This window comes from Camelus bactrianus, chromosome 6, assembly GCF_048773025.1.
Source record: "Camelus bactrianus isolate YW-2024 breed Bactrian camel chromosome 6, ASM4877302v1, whole genome shotgun sequence".
Lineage (NCBI taxonomy): Eukaryota > Metazoa > Chordata > Mammalia > Artiodactyla > Camelidae > Camelus > Camelus bactrianus.
In genome coordinates this window covers 11,287,751-11,308,005 of record NC_133544.1, presented here as the reverse complement: position 1 = coordinate 11,308,005, position 20,255 = coordinate 11,287,751, and the positions used below count along the sequence as shown (strand labels likewise).

The following is a 20,255-nucleotide window of genomic DNA, read 5'->3' as shown; positions in this document are numbered from 1 at the left end:
TCCTTGTGTTGTCTAGGCATACAGTCATACAATTTGGCATCTTCCTTTCTGATATTTACACTTTATTATTCCCTATGATAACATGTTGCCAGTAACAAAGGTTCACTTATAGGTAATTTCAGCAGCTTTGGGAAGGCTGGCCTCACAAGCAGCGAGGCCAAAGGCCAAGTGAACAGGTCAGATGTTATGACACATGTTCATGTGTGATATGATGGTGTCCTGGACTAGAAGTGGCTGAGATAGACAGAAGGGGGCCACTCAGAAGTTAATCACTACAACTGATGATGTGGATTGACAAGCAAAATACGATGCCGAGTTTTCAAAACTGAATTGTAGTTGTGTGACAGTGATGGGAAAAGTGCATAAATATAACAGGAAGGAAAATAAAGTGCATAAATGGGAAGTGGGAGCCTTGCCTAAAAGTCTGATCTGAGACAGGTTAAAAAACACCTTTAGAGTTAAAAATTTATTACCAAGCACAAGTTCTTGGGCCCAATGCACAGTGAGGCCTAACAAACCGAAACATGGGAGTTTGGAGCCAAGGTTTATTGAAGGGCCAAGCAAGGAAAATAGGTGATTCATGCCCAAACCACCCCCTCCCCCAAAGGGTTTCAACTGAGCATTTTTAAAGGCCAGCTGAGGGAGGGGAGTCCCAGGGTATGTGATCAGCTGTGCACAATTCTCTGGTTGATCGTGATCAATCCTTGGGAGCCAGAAAGTCTGGGGGCCACATGCTCATGATCATCAGGAAGTTAATTTCTTCCATTTGGTGGTGGTTTTTAGCATCTTAAAAACTCAGGAAGTATGCATGAGATACTATTATCTGGGCATTTAAGAGAGGACCTACAGCAGAGGATACTGGGGAGGGGTCTGACCCCAGAAGTCCCCACAGTCCTGCTTGATTACAAATTCAGCCAGTTTTCGGGGGTTGTTTAAGTTGGACAGTGGCATGGGACGCTCCTTGGTGGAACATGTAGTTGATGGGCCTTTTAAAAGATTTTTTTTTAAAAGACTTTCAATATTCTAGAAGAGACGGTATTCTAGAAAGTGGGCCAAGTTGCTTAGTGTAATAAAGTATAAATACAATCCAAACTTATCTTTATAAAACCATACATAGCATTTTGCCTACATCCCAATACCAGCTTTTGTTCATTACTTTCTAGCCTCTCCAGCCTTCTGTGTTCCTCAGAGACAGGCAGCCACCCCCCCCCCCCACCTCAGAGCCATCGTGCTTGCTGTTTCCTCAGGCAGGTATAGTGGCCCCACACCTTTGCATGGCTGCCTCATTTTTCAGGTGTCTGAAAGTCACCTGTGCAGCGGCCTTCCTTGAACCCTGATCAAAGCAGCCCTCCCTCCCAGTCACATGCTATCACATCATCCTGTTTGTCTTCCCATCTCACAGAATAAGCATAGCACTTAACATGTCATGAAGTCGTGTTCAGTAATTTAAACGTTTCTTCTGCCTAATGGCCACCCAGAACGCAAGCAGGGCAGAGTATCTTATTCACAGTTCCGTTCCAAGAACCCAGAACATGCCAGGCACATGGTGAGTGCAAGTCTTGATGAATAAGTTAATGATACAGGGACTGTTTCTCTCCAGCAGCCTAGAGACCAAGGGTGGTTGGTGTTCCTGACCCACGAAGAACTGGAACGATCTTGAGACAGAACAGGACACAGCACAGGGTGGTAGTCCCATTGAAAAAGAAAGTCCTCACAGCAAGGGGTGGCAGTGAAGTTTAGGGGCAGGGATATCAAAGGGGCAAAAGGACAAGGAGAGTGTTGGAGTGCCTGGGGGTGGGACAGAGCCTGGCGTCTCTGAAGACCTGTAAGGAGGCCTGCTAGTTTGCACACAGCGTGGAAAGGGAAAATGTTGAGTACAGGCTGAAGAGGTCAGCTGGACCCAGATGACCTATAAAATAAAAAATGAGCATTGGCAATACAGAAAATGGTTAAAAGGATCCTAAAACAGGCACATCTTCAAAATAAGGACAACCCCAAGTTTCCCTAACTTCTATATAGTTTTTAGCTGACACATAACATGGACCTTCAAATCAACATGGATTTCATAGGACCCACAGCTGAGTGTTAATGAGATCAGCCATCTAGTGGCATCCAAATTCAATGGATTGGTCCTTCTCAGGACTAAGCTATGAAATTATGCTCAACAGATGCATGTAATAAATTTGAAATTATTTCAAAATTTGTGCCCAACCCTAATTAAAGCTAAAATGGATATACAACCCTCACTATAAAACACAAGGATCCTGTAAGTCTCAACCTGTCCACGTGGATTCAAGTTGTTCCTGGTGTCCAGAGTTAAATGAAATGAGGAAAAATAACATTCTTAAGAATTTGTTACTAATGTACTTTGGACCTCAGGGCTAGGGTTAGGGTTAAAAAACAATTGGGCCAACATTTAAAAATCAGATTTCAAATAAAAATATGGAATTCTTTGCCTCTTTTAGAAAAGATTAGAGGATCCAGTAATCATGGACCCATAGGCAGCAGTTGGTTGGAACAGAGTATCAGTGCCCCCCCCCCCCCCGCTTCATTTATCACCATGGTCCATAAAAACGCTTCTCACATTCGCTCTGCATGTCAATCCCCGGGGATCCTGTTTAAAATGCTCGTTCTGATTCAGGTGGGAGTGTGGCCTGCATTTCTGAAAAGCTCTTGATGGTGCAGATGCTCCAGCCATACTTTGACTAGCAAGGCTACGAATCAACAATAAACACAAATAAAAACCGAATAAAAAAAGCAAACATTATCTTTATTTAATAATCTTTGATATTTAAAATACAACTCATCCAACAGCCACATTAACAATTGAACCATCAGTGTTCAACAGTGCTTTGGAAGCCCGGCTTTTCTAAGGACCAGTCAGGAAGGCCTGTGTGTGCAAGGGCAAAACAACTCAAGAGGGAGGACACACACAGAAGGGCTGCAGAGTTGGGTCCTGAGCAAATGGCACTGCCACAGTGCACTAGAGTCACAGCCAAAAGAATATTTTTTGTTTCAGATGTTTTTTGTACTTGAATTTCAAAGCTTATTTATACAGAACAGTAATTTTTAGAAAGTTATTCCTAGGAGTCCAGTGTTAAGAAATTAATCATATTCAAATGTACACTTTACTCTTCAAAAAAAAAAGCATAAAAGAATCCTGGAAACATTCACTTTTGAACTATGCAGGAGACAACTGAAGCACTTTCTAAATGAATCAGGAATTTTCACATATATTTCACTAATGCATCCCACTCCTTGTATATGTATCCACAGTTTTAAAATATTTATTGATACACTATTATTAATTAAACATGCCAATTACTGTAAATTTAGGGGTGGTTACTAGCACTAAATCTTAAATGCCAGACCATTTTGGAAAAAAATTAAAATAGTATAAATTTTCTTCAAATTAAAAAAAAAATCAAAATTCAAGAATTAACCGTGTCAATAATCTTCTCATTCATGAAAGCAAAATGGAACAAAAATATTTTTATGTATAAGGCTTTAAAAAAACAATACAAGTCAGTTCATTTCTTCAGCAAAAGATGCTGGTTATGAAGGGACCAGAAATGGAGCAAAGTTTTTATTCTGAAAGTATGCAAAATTATTTACACTGATGAGATGATCTGCTAATCCAATCTTACTTTTCTTAATTAAGATCACATCTGTAACATCTCCATACTTGTTGGGACCCAGAAACAACAAACAATTCACTTTGAAAGTAGTGGCTATTGGCCTCTCCAACTGCAGATAAAGTTTTTAATAGAAAGTCATCAATATTAATTATTGAATCTTCAATTTAAAACATCAAGATTTTTTTCCAATCTAAGCTATTTCAATTATTTTCATATTTTGGTTATGCACAGAGAATCAAGCTTTTTTGAATTTGAATAGGTCCAGTGGGCCAATTTTAGACATTTAGTAAATCTTGGCACTAGCATGACATTATTTTAAAACGGTATCAAACATGCAGACATTAAAGATGTGACTTTGGCTCTTACTGGCATAAAATTTCCTTTATTCGACTTAGTATTAAGTGAAATAATGTAGACTATGGGTAGTTTTTGCCTATAATGATCTTCAACTAGTTTTGAGTTTTTCCTCATTAACTTTGGCATGAATAAAGTCTTAATTAAGAAAAATTGTTTTAAAGAAAAAAAAGCACCTCCATAAATATTCTGTGAATTGTAAATTATTTGGCCAAGACCTTAGAGATGAAATATAGTTTACCTGCAGCGACCTTTTCAAACAATTTACATTACTGAAATATTTGTATGTTTTTTTGTTATAGTCAGTTTACACTGTTGTGTATCTGTATGTTAATTACTGTAAAAATGTATATTGATGGTTTAGATCAGATATTAACTACTCTATTTTTAAAACATAAATAACTATTAAATCCATGACATCTATAAATATGAAAGTGTTATTTCCAAAGCTTGTTTAAACTTTAACACCAGCATTGCCACTGTACATATTTTACCCTGGCAATATGAATTATACATTAGAAAAATGATACCAATAGTTTAAATATTAAACATTAAGGTGTTCCCAATTGGTAAAACAGAATGGAAATCTTTATATAAATAAAGTTCTTAGCAGGGCAGTTATTGTGAATTTCACTGTTCCTGACTTGCAGGTGGTTTACACTAAATAGCAGTTCCTGACGTGTGAACTACAGCTTTGTGTAACTTTCAATTTTTCTTACTGTGGTTATGAGCTTTGGCATCTTTTCATACTGGCCAATCAATTAAGAAATGGAATCTAAGCGTGTGATTAAGTTTAAGCCAATGCATACGAGATGGCAGTTCACTAGTGATTCTGAATCTGCCTGTCAAACAGCAACTTCACAACGAACTAAACACATTCAAATGTATCCAGTGTGTGCTCAGCTCTACTTAAAAAAAAATCCCTAACAAAGGAAGGTCAACATGCCGTATTTCCTTAAGTGCTTTAGCAAGGGTGTGTAATGTAAGAACTTTATAAACTCTAATGAATGTTAAAACTTTTAAACGCGTATTTGTTTTCTCATTTTTATATTAGGTAGCTCATCAATTCAAATGCACGGAAAGTTTAACGTAATTTTTCAATGGGAAAAGGTAAAGGCCAAATATCCACGGAAAATATGACCAGCACACTGGGGATAATTACAAAAGTTCAGTCTTAAAATATTTTGGTTTGTAAATCTTAGGGATTTGTACCAAACCCCAACATCCCTTGCAGTTCTAAAGCTTTATAATTTTTCTGAAACATTTTCTGCTGTCAAAAGAAAACTTTAGTTTTAAAATAAAACTGTCTAATTTTACATAAGGGAAACTTCGGAAAACTTACTTGGCACAAAATGACTAAAAAAAAGAAAAAGCTATTTCATAATCATAAATAAAGACATTTTCTCATCTCTTTTATCAGTAAGTTCTACATCAAAAAATTTTCCCTGATAAAATGTGTGTAGCCATACACCAGGGTATGGCAATATACCATACTTTAATTTTCTAAGTTGTCAGCTGAAGTTTCTTCTTAAATTTTAGCTTATGACAATTCAGCATTCAACAGGGCTTCAAAAGGGGATGGAGAATGAGGGAAGGGGAGTAGGTGACAGAATCTAAAAGGCCCATTTCAGAGGGCATAGTTAATTTTCACCAAAATCATCCCATTGTATTGACCCAGCAAAAAACTCTGTGTGCATCTCAATTAAAGAATGTTTATCAAAACTAAAGACTTTCTTATTTACAGACTCATTAACTACCGTTACTTCTGTAATTCTATGGTATTTAAACATGATGCAAGTGTCAAATCACAATATAAATTTAAATGTCATTTTGTTGGTAAATTACTTTCATGTTCTAGATCATCTAGACCTCTGGCAAGCTATACCTACTAAAAGATGTACAGCAGAAGGATACCTCTACATTCCATGACTCAACTGTAAACAAAACCAGTATCTCCAGTCACAAGAGAGAAAATAAAATCAAACTGCTAATAAAATTGAAGGCCAAGGTTTATCATACATTCATGGTGGGCACTGTATGTTATTTTACAAAAGAAAGAAACTGGCTTGCACACTATGCTTCTCCTATTTTTCTCAACTGGAGAAGAAAAGGAAATAACAAGGTGCAGGAAAGAGGGTTACAACAAACCTGTAAAGTTCTGACGTAACTGGGAAGACATTTACAAAGCATCTGGGAAAGGACGTGCTCATACACTAACAAAATTCTCATTTATTCTCAAATACTTGTGCAGAGCTGCTTTCAGAGTTTAGGAATGCATCAGAATCATGAAATAATGAGCCCCTTTTACAGTGTTTAAGAAACAAAACCTCAAGAAAGATTACCATCTTTCAAAAGAATTGTCAAAAGTAATGAAAACCAAGGAGCGGAGAAATTGTGATCAGAGAAAACAACGTGAGAAAACAATGAAGTGCACGATACACAGTCGGAGGGAAAACAGGTTATCCTTCCAGAACTATTACTGTTACCAACACAGAAGAGACATTGTCCTAAAAGGTCAATTTGGTTAATGAGAAGTAAAAGCAACTCTTAGAAGATGAAAGTGAGCCAAATTCCCTACGAGAACGGAAGGAAAAGAAAACAAATTGTGTGGGAACAGTTTTGTGGCAAGAGCTAATTGTAATCAGTTGGTCTGCAAAAAGATCCAAGAAAAATGCCCTAATTTTAGACATGTTAGATATTGCACACTCAAAAAAGAAAAAGGAACATTTAGAAAACTATTTTAAATGTCTTTAATTGCTGAATGCCTCTTTGGCTAGTGTTTGGATCATTATTTAGTCCTACAACTGATGCATTTTTCTAACATCTCATCTTTTTGTTTGCAAACCACCTAAGTCTTACTTCCTCTGTTGAAAACTGTTCTCTTTGACACATTACCAAAGTGGACCCTATACTGTAACGACACAGGATAATATTGGAAAGTATGAATAACTAAATGATTTGTAAAAGGTATTATTTTTTTCCTTCTGTTTTGAAATTATTTCTAACAGTTTCTAACGACATGGTTACAGCTGCCTGAAGCATGTCTTCTTCGCTCATAGTATCACCTGTTGGGAAAAAAACATGTATTTCTTAGAAATTTCCAGGAAATTTTCAAAGTCATCAAAACGTAAGCTCTTAGAAAATGTCTATTTGACCACTACAGTTGCCTTTGTTGACTTAAAAAATTTACACACAGTAAAATCCACTCTTTTACAGTTCTGTAAGTTTTGACAAATATGTATGAGTGGTATAACCACCATCCCTGCCCAGATACAGAACATTCCACTGACAAAAAAAACTCTCTTACGCTGCCTCTTTGTAGTCAATCCCAAGCCCTGAAGTCTAGGCAACCACTGACATGTTCTCTGCCCTACAGTGCTGTCTTTTCCTGCATGTCAGCACAGGTGGAATCATGCAGTATGCATACAGCCTTTGAGCATGGCTTCTTTCACTTAACATAATGCATTTGTATTGTTTCCAACAAAAGCATTATACTAAGGAAAAGAACATTTAACCCTGTCTATAATTTGTTACTTTAAAAAAGTTTGTTTTGAGAAATAATTATTTATCCACAGGAAGGTGCAAAGATAGGTCAGAGAGGTCCTGTGTACACTTTGGCTAAATTTCACCCAATAATTAAATCTTACATTAACTAGAACTCAAACCTAAACCTGAATATTGACATTGGCACAATGTTGTGCATAGTTCTATGGTATTTTGTCATATGTGTAGATTCGTGTAACCATCACCACTGCCGTCAGGACAGAGAACTGTGAGGGTACCACCAGGATCCTGCCTGCCATCCCTTTTCATTCACATGCACTTCTCTTTCCCACCACCTTCCCTAACTACAGGCAACCACAAATCTGTTTTCCATCTCTATAAATTTGTCACTTTTAGAGTGTTACACACATAGAATCATATAGTATGAGATCTCTTGAGAGTTCTTTTTTTGTACTCAGCATGCCCTTGAGATGCATCCAAGTTGTTGCATGTATCCACAGTTGGTTTCTTTCTTTTTTAACCATTTTTTTAAAAATTGAAGCATAATTTACAATGTGTTAATTTCAGGTGTATAGCAAAATCAGTCATATATATATGTATATATATACTTTTTCAGATTCTTTTCCGTTGTAGGTTATTATAAGATATTGAATATAGTTCCCTGTGCTATACAGTAGGTCCCTGTTGTTGATCTATTTTATACATAGTAGTGTGTATCTGTTAATTCCAAACTCCTAATTTATCCCTCCTCTGTCTTTCCCCTTTGGTAACCAAAAATTTGCTTTCTATGTCTGTGAGTCTTTGTTTTGTAAATAAGTTCATTTGCATCATTTTTTAAGATTCTACATACAAATGGTATCATATGATATTTGTCTTTGACTTACTTCACTGACTATGATAATGTCTAGGTCCATCCATGCTGCTGCAAATGGCATTATTTCATTCTTTTTTATGGCTGAGTAATATTCCATCACTCACTCACTCTCACACACACACACACACACACACACACACACTTCTTTATCCATTTATCTGTTGATGGACACTTGAATTGCTTCTGTGTCTTGGCTATTGTAAATAGTGCTGCTGTGAACACTGGAGTGCATGTATCATTTGGATTTAGAGTTTTCTCTGGATATATGCCCAGAAGTGGGATTGCAGGATCATATGAAATTACCTTAAATGTAAATGGACTAAATGCTCCAACCAAAAGACATAAACTGGTTGCATGGATACAAAAACAGAACCTGTATATTTGCTGCAAAAGACTAACCTCAGATCAAACTAGAGACTGAAAGTGAGGGGATGGACAAAGGTATTCCATGCAAACGGAAATCAAAAGAACACCAGAGTAGCAATACTACTATCAGGCAAAACTTTAAAACAAGGACTGAATCAAAAGAACACCAGAGTAGCAATACTTCTATCAGGCAAAACTTTAAAACAAGGACTGTTACAAGAGACAAAGAAGGACACTACATAATGATCAAAGGATCAATCCAAGAAGATAATATAACAATTGTAAATATACATGCACCAACATAGGAGCATCTCTTTTTAATCCTGAGTAGTATCCATGGTATGGATGTACTGCAGCTTGTTAAACCATTCACCTACTGTAGGACATTTTTTTCTTCCAAGTTTTTGATCATAACAAATAAAGTTGCTATGAGCATTTGTGTAGATTTTTGTGTGATCGAAGTTTTCACCTCTCCGGGATTGCCCAAGAACATAACTGCCAGTTATATGGTCAGTGTATGTTCAGTTCTTATAGAAATTATCAAATTATTTTCCAGAGTGGCTGTACCAGTTCAAATGAAAATTAGAACTCTTACCTCCCTCTACTTTCTCCTGTTTATTAATATAATTGCCTTAAGCATTTCCTATATTTTATACTAAAAACCAAGTCAATGTTTTAATTCTTGTTTCAATCATCAAATGAATTTATAAAACTGAAAAGGAGAGGAAAGTCCATTGTATTTGCTCATATTTTTATTCTTTCTACTGTACTTTTTTCCTTCCTGACGTTTCAAAATTACTTCCTTTATCATTTCTGTTTAGAGAACTTCCTTTAGCCATTATTTTCCCCTTCATTACTGAAAAAAATTTTCATTAACTACAGCATTCTAGGTTTAGACTTTACTTTCAGCACATGAAAGATGTTGTGCCACTTCCTTCTGACTTCCAGGATTTCAGATGAGAAATCTGCTGTCATGTGAACTGCTGTAGGCAAGGTGTTTCTTAGCTGGTTTTATTCACCAGCTGAAGGACAGCATTTAAGCAGTTTCCAATTTTTCACAATTATGAACAAAGCTGCTGTAAGCATTTACATATGAGTTTTTGTGTGAACCAATATTTTCTTTTCTCTTGGTTACATACCTAGGAGTGGAACTACTGGATCGCATGGTTAAGTGTACATTTAAGTTTGCAGGACAATACTAAACTGTTTTCCAAAGTTGCTGTGCCATTTTACATTCCTATTAACAATGTATGAGAGTCCCAGTTGCTCTGATTCTTGACCACATTTGGTATTGCCAATTTAATTTTGTTATTAAGCCATTCTTATAGGTGTGTAATGATATCTCATTGCGGTTTTAATCTGCATTTCCCTAATGACTAGTGATGTTGAGCATATTTTCATGTGCTATTTGTCATCCATATATTTTATTCGGTGAAGTGTCTGTTCAAACCCTTTGCCCATTTTTTTGAGTTGTTTTATTTCAGTTTTGAGAGTTCTTTGCATATTCTGCTTACAAGTCCTTTGTCATACACAATTTCTTTTTTACTCAACTTCTACTACCAATAACTGGCCAAAATTGAGGACCTATTAAACCAAAGCCTGATAAGTAACTCTAGACTTTCTGTTGTAATTTAGATTATATTTAGGTGTTTTTAGTTTTCCAAGAGGTAAAATGTATTTATTCTCGACCTACTAATATTCATGATCTCTGAGGAACTTTTGGAGAATGCACTGTGAAGTTGCAAGTATTGTTTATAATTTTAAAGCAAAAGATTCACTGAGTGCTTTAAGGACACTTAAGTACATTTGGAGTCAGCCTGCTCCTTAATCCAAGGAAATGTAGCAGATTACAAACTCATTCAAGGGTTTTAATACAATTAAAGATTAGAGGAGAAAAAAGCAGATAAAGCCAAAATCACGTAGAGTCTGTGTGTCAAACCCAGCATGCAGGTAACAAATGTGATGTATGGTTGGCGAGGCGTACCTAGATCACTGCCAAGTGCGCCTGAACTTGTGGTCGGCTTTTCACATGGCTGTGTAAGCTGTCCTGGTGGCTCTTGCTGCTGCTGCTGCTGCTGCTGCTGCTGCTGCTGCTGCTGCTGCTGCTGCTGCTGCTGCTGCTGCTGCCTGAAACATTCAAGAATGAATGTATGTTTAAAAAACAAAACCTAAGGAAATTTGCCATGAGAAAAACTATCCATGTGGAAAGCAAATGGTTCTACAAAACAAGAGTCACTGGCATGAATACCACCAAAGAAGGCAAGAGCAATCAGACTGTTAAAAATAACTGAAAAGCATCACAGTGCTGATCCTAGGAAGCCTAGATACAAAATTGAATTTATCAGACAAATAAATTGATAGGTATTTTCACCACAAAATAACACATTGTACAAAAGGAGTCACTAGTAGCTATTATTATGCAAATGTGTTGGTTTATAGATCTTTAATATGGTTAAAAAATCGCTGCAAATAAGCACCTTTGAGAATACAAAGCATCTCAAATTACCATGCGAGTTAACAAGATCTTTCCAGGGCTGGCTCTTTCCTGTCTTTCAGATCTGGGCTTCCACCTCTCCTCAGAGATACCTTTCCTGACCACCCCACCTAAAGCAGCCACCTGGTGTTCTCTCTCATCGCTCCTTTTTAATTTTCAGCATAAACTTATCATCATCTGATATTCTTCTGTCAGTCTCCCTCGTTAGAGTGTAAACTAACAAGAGCACAAACCTTATCCTGTTTGTTTCCCTGGTGCCTAAAATTGTATCTGTCACCAAATACTTGATGAATGAAAGAAATGAAAACAACTATTTAACCTGCATTAACAAAGTAATTAATATCTGTTGCATTAAAACAAGTTCTCTGTGAATTTTTACTCAAAAGGAAAATCAAATTCATAAAAATCCTCATTTTAAAACATTTAAACATGATGGTTAGGATGTAAGTATGTAGGAGAATGTCCTTGTACTTAGAAAATATACCCTGAAGTGTTGAGAGATGAAATGGGAACCTGTCTGCAAGTTATTCTCAAGTGGTTCAGAAATGTCAACAATTGGGGAATCTGAGTGGAGGGTTTAGGAGCTCTGTGAACTATTTCTGCTTTTATGTAAACTTAAAATTATTTCATATATATCCATATGTAATATGCGAAAAATTTAAAAAACAAACCTTATAAAACAGCTGACAATCTAAGTGAGAAGCCATAGCTTTCAAAAAATGCGTAAAAGGATTTTAAAGGAAGCAGAATTTTAAAATAACCAGTAACACGGTTAATAGGATAGCACATTTTTTTCTAGGGTCCCTCTTAACCTTGTGTTTTAAATAGGAGAAACAAAGCGAATTCAGCTGATGGGACTTGCAGTTTCTCCCTGTTGGCCTTTGAGCCAGCACACTGATATGTGCACGGACTTATGACTCTGGGGTGCACAGCTGACGATGGACATGTGGGCAGTGGGCTCCCACAAGCATACCAATTCTGGAACATGTCACAAGACAGGCCATGAGGTATGAAGAATTCCTGACACACCCTCTCCATGCCCTCTCCCTCCTCCACTCAAGAAAGTATGTCAGCATGCAAGGCAGTGACGGGTGAGACAGCGACCTTAGAGGGATAGCCTTTTTTCTACTTTAAATTTATGGAAAGTGAGAAGTAAATCAACTGCCAACTTTGACATCTTTCACATGTGATGACACTGTACAACGGAACATGTTCAAATAGCAAATCAGCATCCATTCCCACTGTGCCTTCCAATATGCCTTTAGGATTACAGAGGCTAGAAAGCTAAAAACTACATGTCATAGATTGCTTTATAGCTGGGATTCTGGTTACCAATTAAACACTTGCATGGGATTTAAAAGGCAGAAATGAGGCACAGCCATTTTGCTGCTTGGTTGTTCTCTGCAGGCAAGTAAAGCCATGGAGATGCCAGTTCCAGAATCCTGCTTCCTGGCAGTTGCCATGGGGGCCAGACTCCATGTTCCCATGTTGAGACAACTGCAGTGGCAGCTTCCTGATCCTACGATCACAGCTGAAGCACTGTGTTCTTAAACTCAATATCCTGACTCCCCATCACCCACGTGGGGCAGGACTGCAGCTCTTCCACAAATTGGTCTGTGCTGTTCTGGAGGCCTGGCCTCCAGCTCGTCCTACAATTGTGTAAGCCCTTAATTTCTGTATTAAATACTTTTCTGCTTAAAACACCTCTAAGTAGTTTCTGCTTCTTAAACTGGACCTTGATAAACTATGCCACACCACTGAGATGACAGCTCAAGTACTAGACAATCAAAGGCTATGAAAACATTTGTTTTCCTCCTTGGTGGGAAACACCTTTTTAGTGACAGAAAGAAAGAATCTGCATCATTTCAGAGCTAGACCTAGAGAAGACATTAATAATGCTAACACCTATCTGTGGACTATTTCACAGTTTCACACATTGCCTCATTTGATGCTCATAACGTGAGTTATTAAGGTTTTACAGTGACATAGCTGATACGGTAAAGTTTTGCTCGGGGTTTATGACAGGTACAATGGATGCGGAGATTACCACTAGGAAAGAAATATGATGGCTATGAAAATATTAGTTAACAACTCTCATTTATAAACTATGAACTTGTAACAGGTAGACTTTCAACAGTATTTTTTTATGCTTTATGCATCAAACTGTGACTACCACATTAAATGTGAAGCTTCAAATATGCTATAGGAAAAAAAAAAACCCTATAATTTTCACTGAATAACAAATCAGCACCAGGGTCAGTCTGGAAAGGGTCAGGGGGAAGAAAAAGCTTAATAACCTTAGAGCCAAGTTCCCCCAAACAGAAGCTACTGAAACAAGGACCCATCTAGGCTTAGTAATCCGGAATTCTAGTAAAAGGCAAAAATCAGCTTCTCAGCTCCTTCACTAATGAGCCCTACAAGACTCTGAATGCTAGCCAGTGCTAAAAACAAACCCCAAGAAGTCGGCACTGCTCCCTTCTCAGCAACATGTGACTGTGTAAAATATTCTCTAGTTCAACTCAAGTTCCCACCAGTATTTTCAAGGTCAAACCAGGAAGCAGATAGAAGGCTGAGGCTGAAAACCACCACTGTACACCCTCCTCCCCAAGCAGCTACCCTCCAATCAGGAAGTATTTAACATTTAACATTCGCCATCTAAAAAAGGGTGCAAGGTCGAAAAAAAACGCCTGCATTAGTCACAGCTAGCGCTGTTGCTTGTTGTAACGCACTCTGTCGTTATGGAATGCTACTGCATTATCCTCTGTACTATAAAAAGTTTAATATATTGGAAGTTCCATATTTTTAATCCAAAAGACCCCCAAAAATTTTTAATAAAAGAAGGATTTGTTTTTATACTTTAAAGATGTTTTCCTTTTCTTAGATGTATTTGTGAATTTTATACTTTCTCTATAAAGTATGTCTTGTTTGGACCATTTTATCTGGAAAAAACTGAAGTCTAAAAAAAAGCATGGTAGAAGTATCACTTGGAAATTGTTCTGGAGAGCAGTTTAGAAGTCTGTACCAAGGACTTAAAAATGTTCATGTTGTTTAATGCGATAATTTGAAATCTTCAGAATAATGAGAAAAAATGAGACAATGTGAGGTATAAAGTCATTACAAGAATTGTTCACTGCACCATTAATTATAATAGCAAATATCAAAAGGTTCATACATAAATTGTGATATATACATTCATTTTATGAAATAGAATATAGCCAATGACAAAGAATATTTACTATCATAAGGAAATGAGTACAACTAACATTCAATATATGTGTGTCTGTGTGACTGGAAGAGAATGTGCCAAAACACTAACATTAGTTCTTGAATGTAGGATTGTGTTCTCTATTAATTTAGATGTATCTTAAAAAAATTTTTCCAAAATATTATTTTTTATCTAATTAAACATTTTGAAGTTATTTTTAACATTATAAAGTTGATATTATAGAATTACCATTAAAAATTATCGTAATTATTACCACTCTTGTATGACAAGAGCATTTGGCTATGTTAGAGAACATAACACTGAAATGAATACAAATGAAATGATATGATGATTTAGATTCATACTAAATAACCTCACCTTGGGGGAAGGAGAGTAGAAAGCATGGGAGATGGAGGCATTAAGAAAACAAGACTAGGGTGGAGGGTAGAGCTCAGTGGTAGCGGGAGTGCTCAGCTTGTACAAGGTCCTGGGTTCAATCCCCAGTGCCTCCATTAAGGGGAAAAAGAAAAAAAAAAACCAAAAACCAAGATTGGCTATGTGCTGATATTTGTTAAATCTAAGTAGCAGATAAATAGGGGTTCCTTATACTGGTTTCTCTACTTCTATATAAATTTGAAGTTTATTGTAATTAAAAAGTTTAAAAATTAATTTTAAAATTTAAAACGGGGTGAAAAGCACTAAAAGCACTATTTTGAGATTTTATGCATAATCAAACCCATTAATCTATCACTGAATAAAGACTAGAAATATCTCACATTAAGAGGATGTCAGTTGATCAGAACTTTCCTTCATATACTTCTGAGTTGTGACTTTAAAAAAAACAGAAAACAAGGTAAATATTATCTTCTTTATACTATCAAATGTAAAAGGCTCCAACATGTTAGATACTACTAAAGCACTACCAATTATGATGTGTAAGAGTCTTCTCAATGGCAGAGATGCTGAAATGTGAAAATACATGCATTCAGAATTGATGAAATAGAGTAAACAAAAGGCCAGACTCAGCTACGGGCCTTCGTTTTCTGGTCTGGGATCAGAGGATCTCAATATCTTTTATAGATCTTATAATTTTAAGATGAAATTTTATCATTAAAGAAAGAAAAAAGGATGAAGACTTGTGAATGATAGTTACTGGAAAGGATGACATTTTATTGGTGAAATTTCTATCTTGAGAGCACTTATAAAGCTGGGCAGAGTCAGGTTGTGGGAGCTGATGATTCAGATTTACAGTTACTCTCACGTCCCAGATGCTGATGGGCCTGCAGCACCCCAGCTGTGGCGGTGAGAGGATCACTGAGCCAACACCTCCTTTTGGGAGGGTGTTCCCCTACAACAAATCCTTTTTTCCTTCCAATTGACAAAAGGACTTTGCAGGATTGGTCAGGTAACCAAGGACAACACTCAAAGGATCATTAAGCTTTAGTCTTACCTTCACCCAGTTCCATTTTCCTTTTGATGACTGAAATTTTACAGGGTCTCCTTCACCCATTTCATGTAAATTTAATTAGTATTAGGGCAAAGTTTTCCCCTAAACCTGTATTTGATTTCAATTTATTAGTTATAAATTAAAAAAAATACATTCAAATGTTCACAGGCTCAGGCAGTAACCAGTCTTTTAAAAAAGGAGAGAATTCTAAATAAAATAGTTTAAGTCAAAGTTGTATCTTTACAAATAGACAAAATAGCCAAAGTATATACTAAATATATAATTTTAATATTATACCAACTACTTTACTTTTCAAAGTAGGCTTCTCTTCTCTTCCGTAGCTCTTCTGAAGTAAGATGTGTACCTGACATCTGTGGAATATCTTGAGATACAATTCTGGAAGTACCTGAAAACAAAATAAAACCGAACAAAAAACTTTATTTATCAATCCAAGCAATGATATGCTTATACTCATGTGAAGAAGCTTTTGAAAAGTTCTCTTCTCAAGAATATTATACTACTATTCTGTAAATGTAAGAAAGGATCTGAAAGTCTCAAGGAAAACCTGAATAAGGCAGTTTAAATATAACCTGCAACCAAAGCTGTTACCCATCTGTGATGTAGCAGGTGTGAGGATGTAAGTCCAACAACCAGCTTGGGAGGAGAAACCATTAACACCACGCTTGCATGCTCTCTTTAACTTATTAGAAATGAATTTACACTTTTAAAGGCATAGAATTCCTAAGCAACTTCAAGTGGATAAAACAAACCCATTCTCTGTATTCCTCTATCCTCAAACATTTGGGTACTACAACAACTTAAGTCTGTTTCCATGTTCTCACTTAATAATTGCGCCAATCAGAGATCCTGCACAAACTATGAAATAAAGAGTGAAGTACACAAAAATGTCTAAAATTATAAAGGCTTGTGTGTCTGTCCGTTCCTGGGCTAATATGGCAGGATCCTACTAATCATATGGTGTACTCAAAGGTGTGCCAGGAGACGTGAGCAGTTCAAGTTAAAACATAGCATTAAAAAGGATAAGCTTCATATTAACATGTTGATTGCCACATCACCCAGATCTGGGTGACAGTTTTGTTTCCTCAGGGGCACCCAATCCACAGTGGGTGATCACTGGATTAATGGAACCTCAATTTTATTTAGAAATTTAAGGAATTTAATTGAGTAATTTCATTAGAAAACAGAAGGCAAATTCATGGGTTTTTTTTCTGAAAAGCATCTCAAATTCATGTTAATCATATTAATTAGATAAAAACAAAACTACAAAAAAAAAAACAACCTTCACACTTTCAAGTAAGCCCCTTTGAACAACAACCCAGACACTCCCCGCTGCCTGGATTCCCTGGGGGGTGCGTCTTCACTGTCCTCAGCTGATGGGCTTACATCACTAAAAAACTGTATCCACCAAGGTGGGCTTGAGCTGTGTAAGCTGCACAGCCAACAAGCGTTAGAGTTTTGTAAAATCAATTTATATGCTCTGTCCAGGCCTTCCTCCATGTCCACCAGCATTCATTTTTAAAATAGCTGGTCTGGGTAAGGGCCCACAGACCTCACAATGATTAATCTCAGTTTACTGTTGTGCTAGCACAGGATTATAACCAAACAGAATAACCAGACATAAAAATATAACTAGTCCTAATATAACATACGTTGTAAAAAGTTATTTGTATTAAAAGAAATCTGAAAAACAGTAACTGACTGTTACATAGCTATTGCTTCTGCAGTGATTATCAAAGAATTCCTACAAATGGCATATGAACTTCCAGAACTAAGAATGATCTGAATAAATTCTTCAACAACAGAATGGCTATACCTTGCATACTGAGCTGAATAGCCCTGCGGAGATCTGCTTCTTCATCTTCCATGTCAATTTCTTGGCGACTTAATGCCAGAGCCCTCCGCAAATCCTCTTCATCTTCGTCTAACATTCCTGACCCATCATTTGCTTCTAAGACTCGTTCCAGATCTGTTTTCTGGACCCTGAAAAATGAAAGCACTAATAGTATCTGCAGACTAGTCTTCTATTTTAGATATAACATAAAGACATTTATAAATCAAAGATTTTATGTCAGTCAAAACTTAACACATTTTCTGGCAGATAAGGCCTAATAATGTAAATGTTGTATTGTGATGTGAATCGAAGTTAATATATTTAAGCAATTCAAAGAATTTACCCAAGTTTAAATCAATAAAGTTCACTAAAACATAAACATCTGGGGGGGAGGGTATAGCTCAAGGAGTAGAGTGCCTGCTTAGCATGCACAAGGTCCTGGGTTCAATCCCCAGGACCTCCTCTAAGAATAAATAAACAAACAAACCTAATTACCTCCCCTGCCTAAAAAAAAAAAAAAGCCATAAACATCTAAAACAAAAATCACCAACAATAAAAGGACCACACCTTCAATGTAAGCATGAAAATATAACTCTTGTAATGAAATACTGTCGTATATTCCATACTGCAGGCTCAATTTTACCTCTGTTCTTTCAGTTGTGCTAGTTCTTCGCCAATAAGTTTTGGTCGATGCATCTGTTGGACCCTGATCATCTGTAGGAGTTGGTCAGCTTCACAATCCGGCAGATCACCCTTAACAACAAATATAGAATAACCTAAAAAAAAAAGGGCAAAAATAAATTAAAATAGCTAGTAAGTAATTCAAATTGATTAAAACTGATAGCAGACAGAGACAGCACAGTCTAGTGGGAAAAATATAAACTGAGGCATCATGAAGAACTGCGTTCAAATAATGATTCTTACACTCACTCGTGGGGTGATCTAGGATGAATTACTTAAAGTCTCTGAGTCTCACTTTCTTCACCTGTAAAATGGGAATAGCCATCTCACAGAGTGACTATGAGAAATAAGTGAAATAGTATCTGTAAAGGGCCCTATTAAAACAGTGCTTGACCAAGTAGGCTACTGACTAAATGATAACAGAGCGGCAAAGAAAGGAGTCAGAGCAAGGAATTTGGAATCAGATGCCTGGGTTTTAATCTCCTGGCTCTTTCACTTTCTGGCTGCATGGCCTCTGGTTAATCACTTTACCTGTCTATGTCTTGGTTCCTTCAACTGTCAATCAAATTATACTGTACCTTCCTCAGAGAGCTGTCTGAGGACACAGTCAGACAATGTGTGTAATAATGTGTAATATGGGGAAAATGAGTCACCTGTGGAAATAGCTGCCAGCAACACACACACACACACACGCCTCCTAACTGAAAACAGGGGCTGGAAACCCAATATCCCAAATCTAGTCAAGGTGTTGAAGATGTGGTTCATGTTTTGAAAGAATTACACCGGTCCAGTGTAATTTTTTATAGATTAGATTCCAGAAAGCCAGGGTTGCCCCAGCTGAATACTCCACATAACAGCTCAATAACGGTGGGCTATACCTAAGTCATTCTCATCAATTTATGTTTTTCTACCATAAAATTTTCTTCAACTTTGGGTCTTGTTATGGATATCCTTTGTAAGCATTAACAGATAGTGACACAAATGAACAAAGATCAAAAGGACTAGTAATAGAAAAATTCGAAACAGTAAAGCATAATATACTTAACATTTTTTTCCCACAAGGACAAGTGCTTAGAGTTCAGACAGCTTAATATGTTTTATGGCAGTAAAACTGTTTCCAGATTCTAGAATAAATTATGTCAGCTCACCATGGTATTCCATGAAGAGCAGAAACTGTCTTCCTGAGATGACACTGCAAGGATCTTAGGTTTTATTCAAGACAAGATTTCATTCTGTCTTGAGATTTCATTCTAAGTGTGCGAGGAGCCCCTGAAGGCTTGGAGAGCGAAGATGTGCCCCAGTATGTATTACATTTTTAAAAGAGCACTCCAGGCTGCTTCATAAACATAAGATACTTAGGAACCAGAGTGCAAGAAGAGTGGTTCTCACTACAATAGGAAACCTTAAGGATAGCATGTACGTGGAGGGGAAAAAAACCAGTCTCTAGTAAACATGTTCAGCTTGAAATGCTTTCCGGACTTGCAAGTGGAGATGTCAAAGTTAAAAGTTTGGTGTTTGGGGTAGATGCCTAGGCAGAAGATAAAAGCTTTAGGAATTATTGGCATATAGATTTTACTTAGAGACAATATTTAAAATAATGGGACAGCACATAGTGCAGTAGTCCAAGGACTGATCTCTCAGTCACTTCATTAGAGACTAAAAAGAGTTTTAACATCCACAAAAGGAATCTGAAAGCAGCAGCCAATGAGGTAAGAGGAAAACCAGAGCATAGTGGCCTGGAAGCCTAGTGTAGACAGTATTTCAATTAGGGAGGTCACAGTTAGGAACAAAAGTTTTAGGCATAAAAGGAGATACAAGCATATAAAATCAAAGAAGTTAA

The 20,255-nt window shown here is 36.8% G+C and overlaps 1 protein-coding gene across 5 annotated transcripts in view; it reads right to left on the bottom strand.

Moving 5' to 3' along the window:
- Nucleotides 1-531: 531 nt before the first annotated feature.
- ATXN3 (ataxin 3) overlaps nucleotides 532-20,255 on the bottom strand; it is a 32,780-nt gene continuing 13,056 nt past the window's right edge. The window contains exons 7-13 of one of the 5 annotated variants that reach the window (XR_012507418.1): nucleotides 18,378-18,510; nucleotides 17,717-17,883; nucleotides 16,180-16,288; nucleotides 15,212-15,265; nucleotides 10,721-10,863; nucleotides 2,585-2,714; nucleotides 532-1,909 (exon numbers count right to left, since the gene is read on the bottom strand). Coding sequence is in view for 2 of the 5 variants with exons in the window: in XM_074365116.1 (XP_074221217.1) it covers nucleotides 10,614-10,863; nucleotides 16,192-16,288; nucleotides 17,717-17,883; nucleotides 18,378-18,510 (647 nt within the window). In the remaining 3 variants the exon portion in view is untranslated. Of the gene's footprint in view, nucleotides 1,910-2,584; nucleotides 2,715-2,749; nucleotides 7,058-10,583; nucleotides 10,864-15,211; nucleotides 15,266-16,179; nucleotides 16,289-17,716; nucleotides 17,884-18,377; nucleotides 18,511-20,255 lie in introns of those variants that run through there. The other 4 variants (XR_012507416.1, XR_012507417.1, XM_074365117.1 and 1 more) reach the window with 4 other exon arrangements.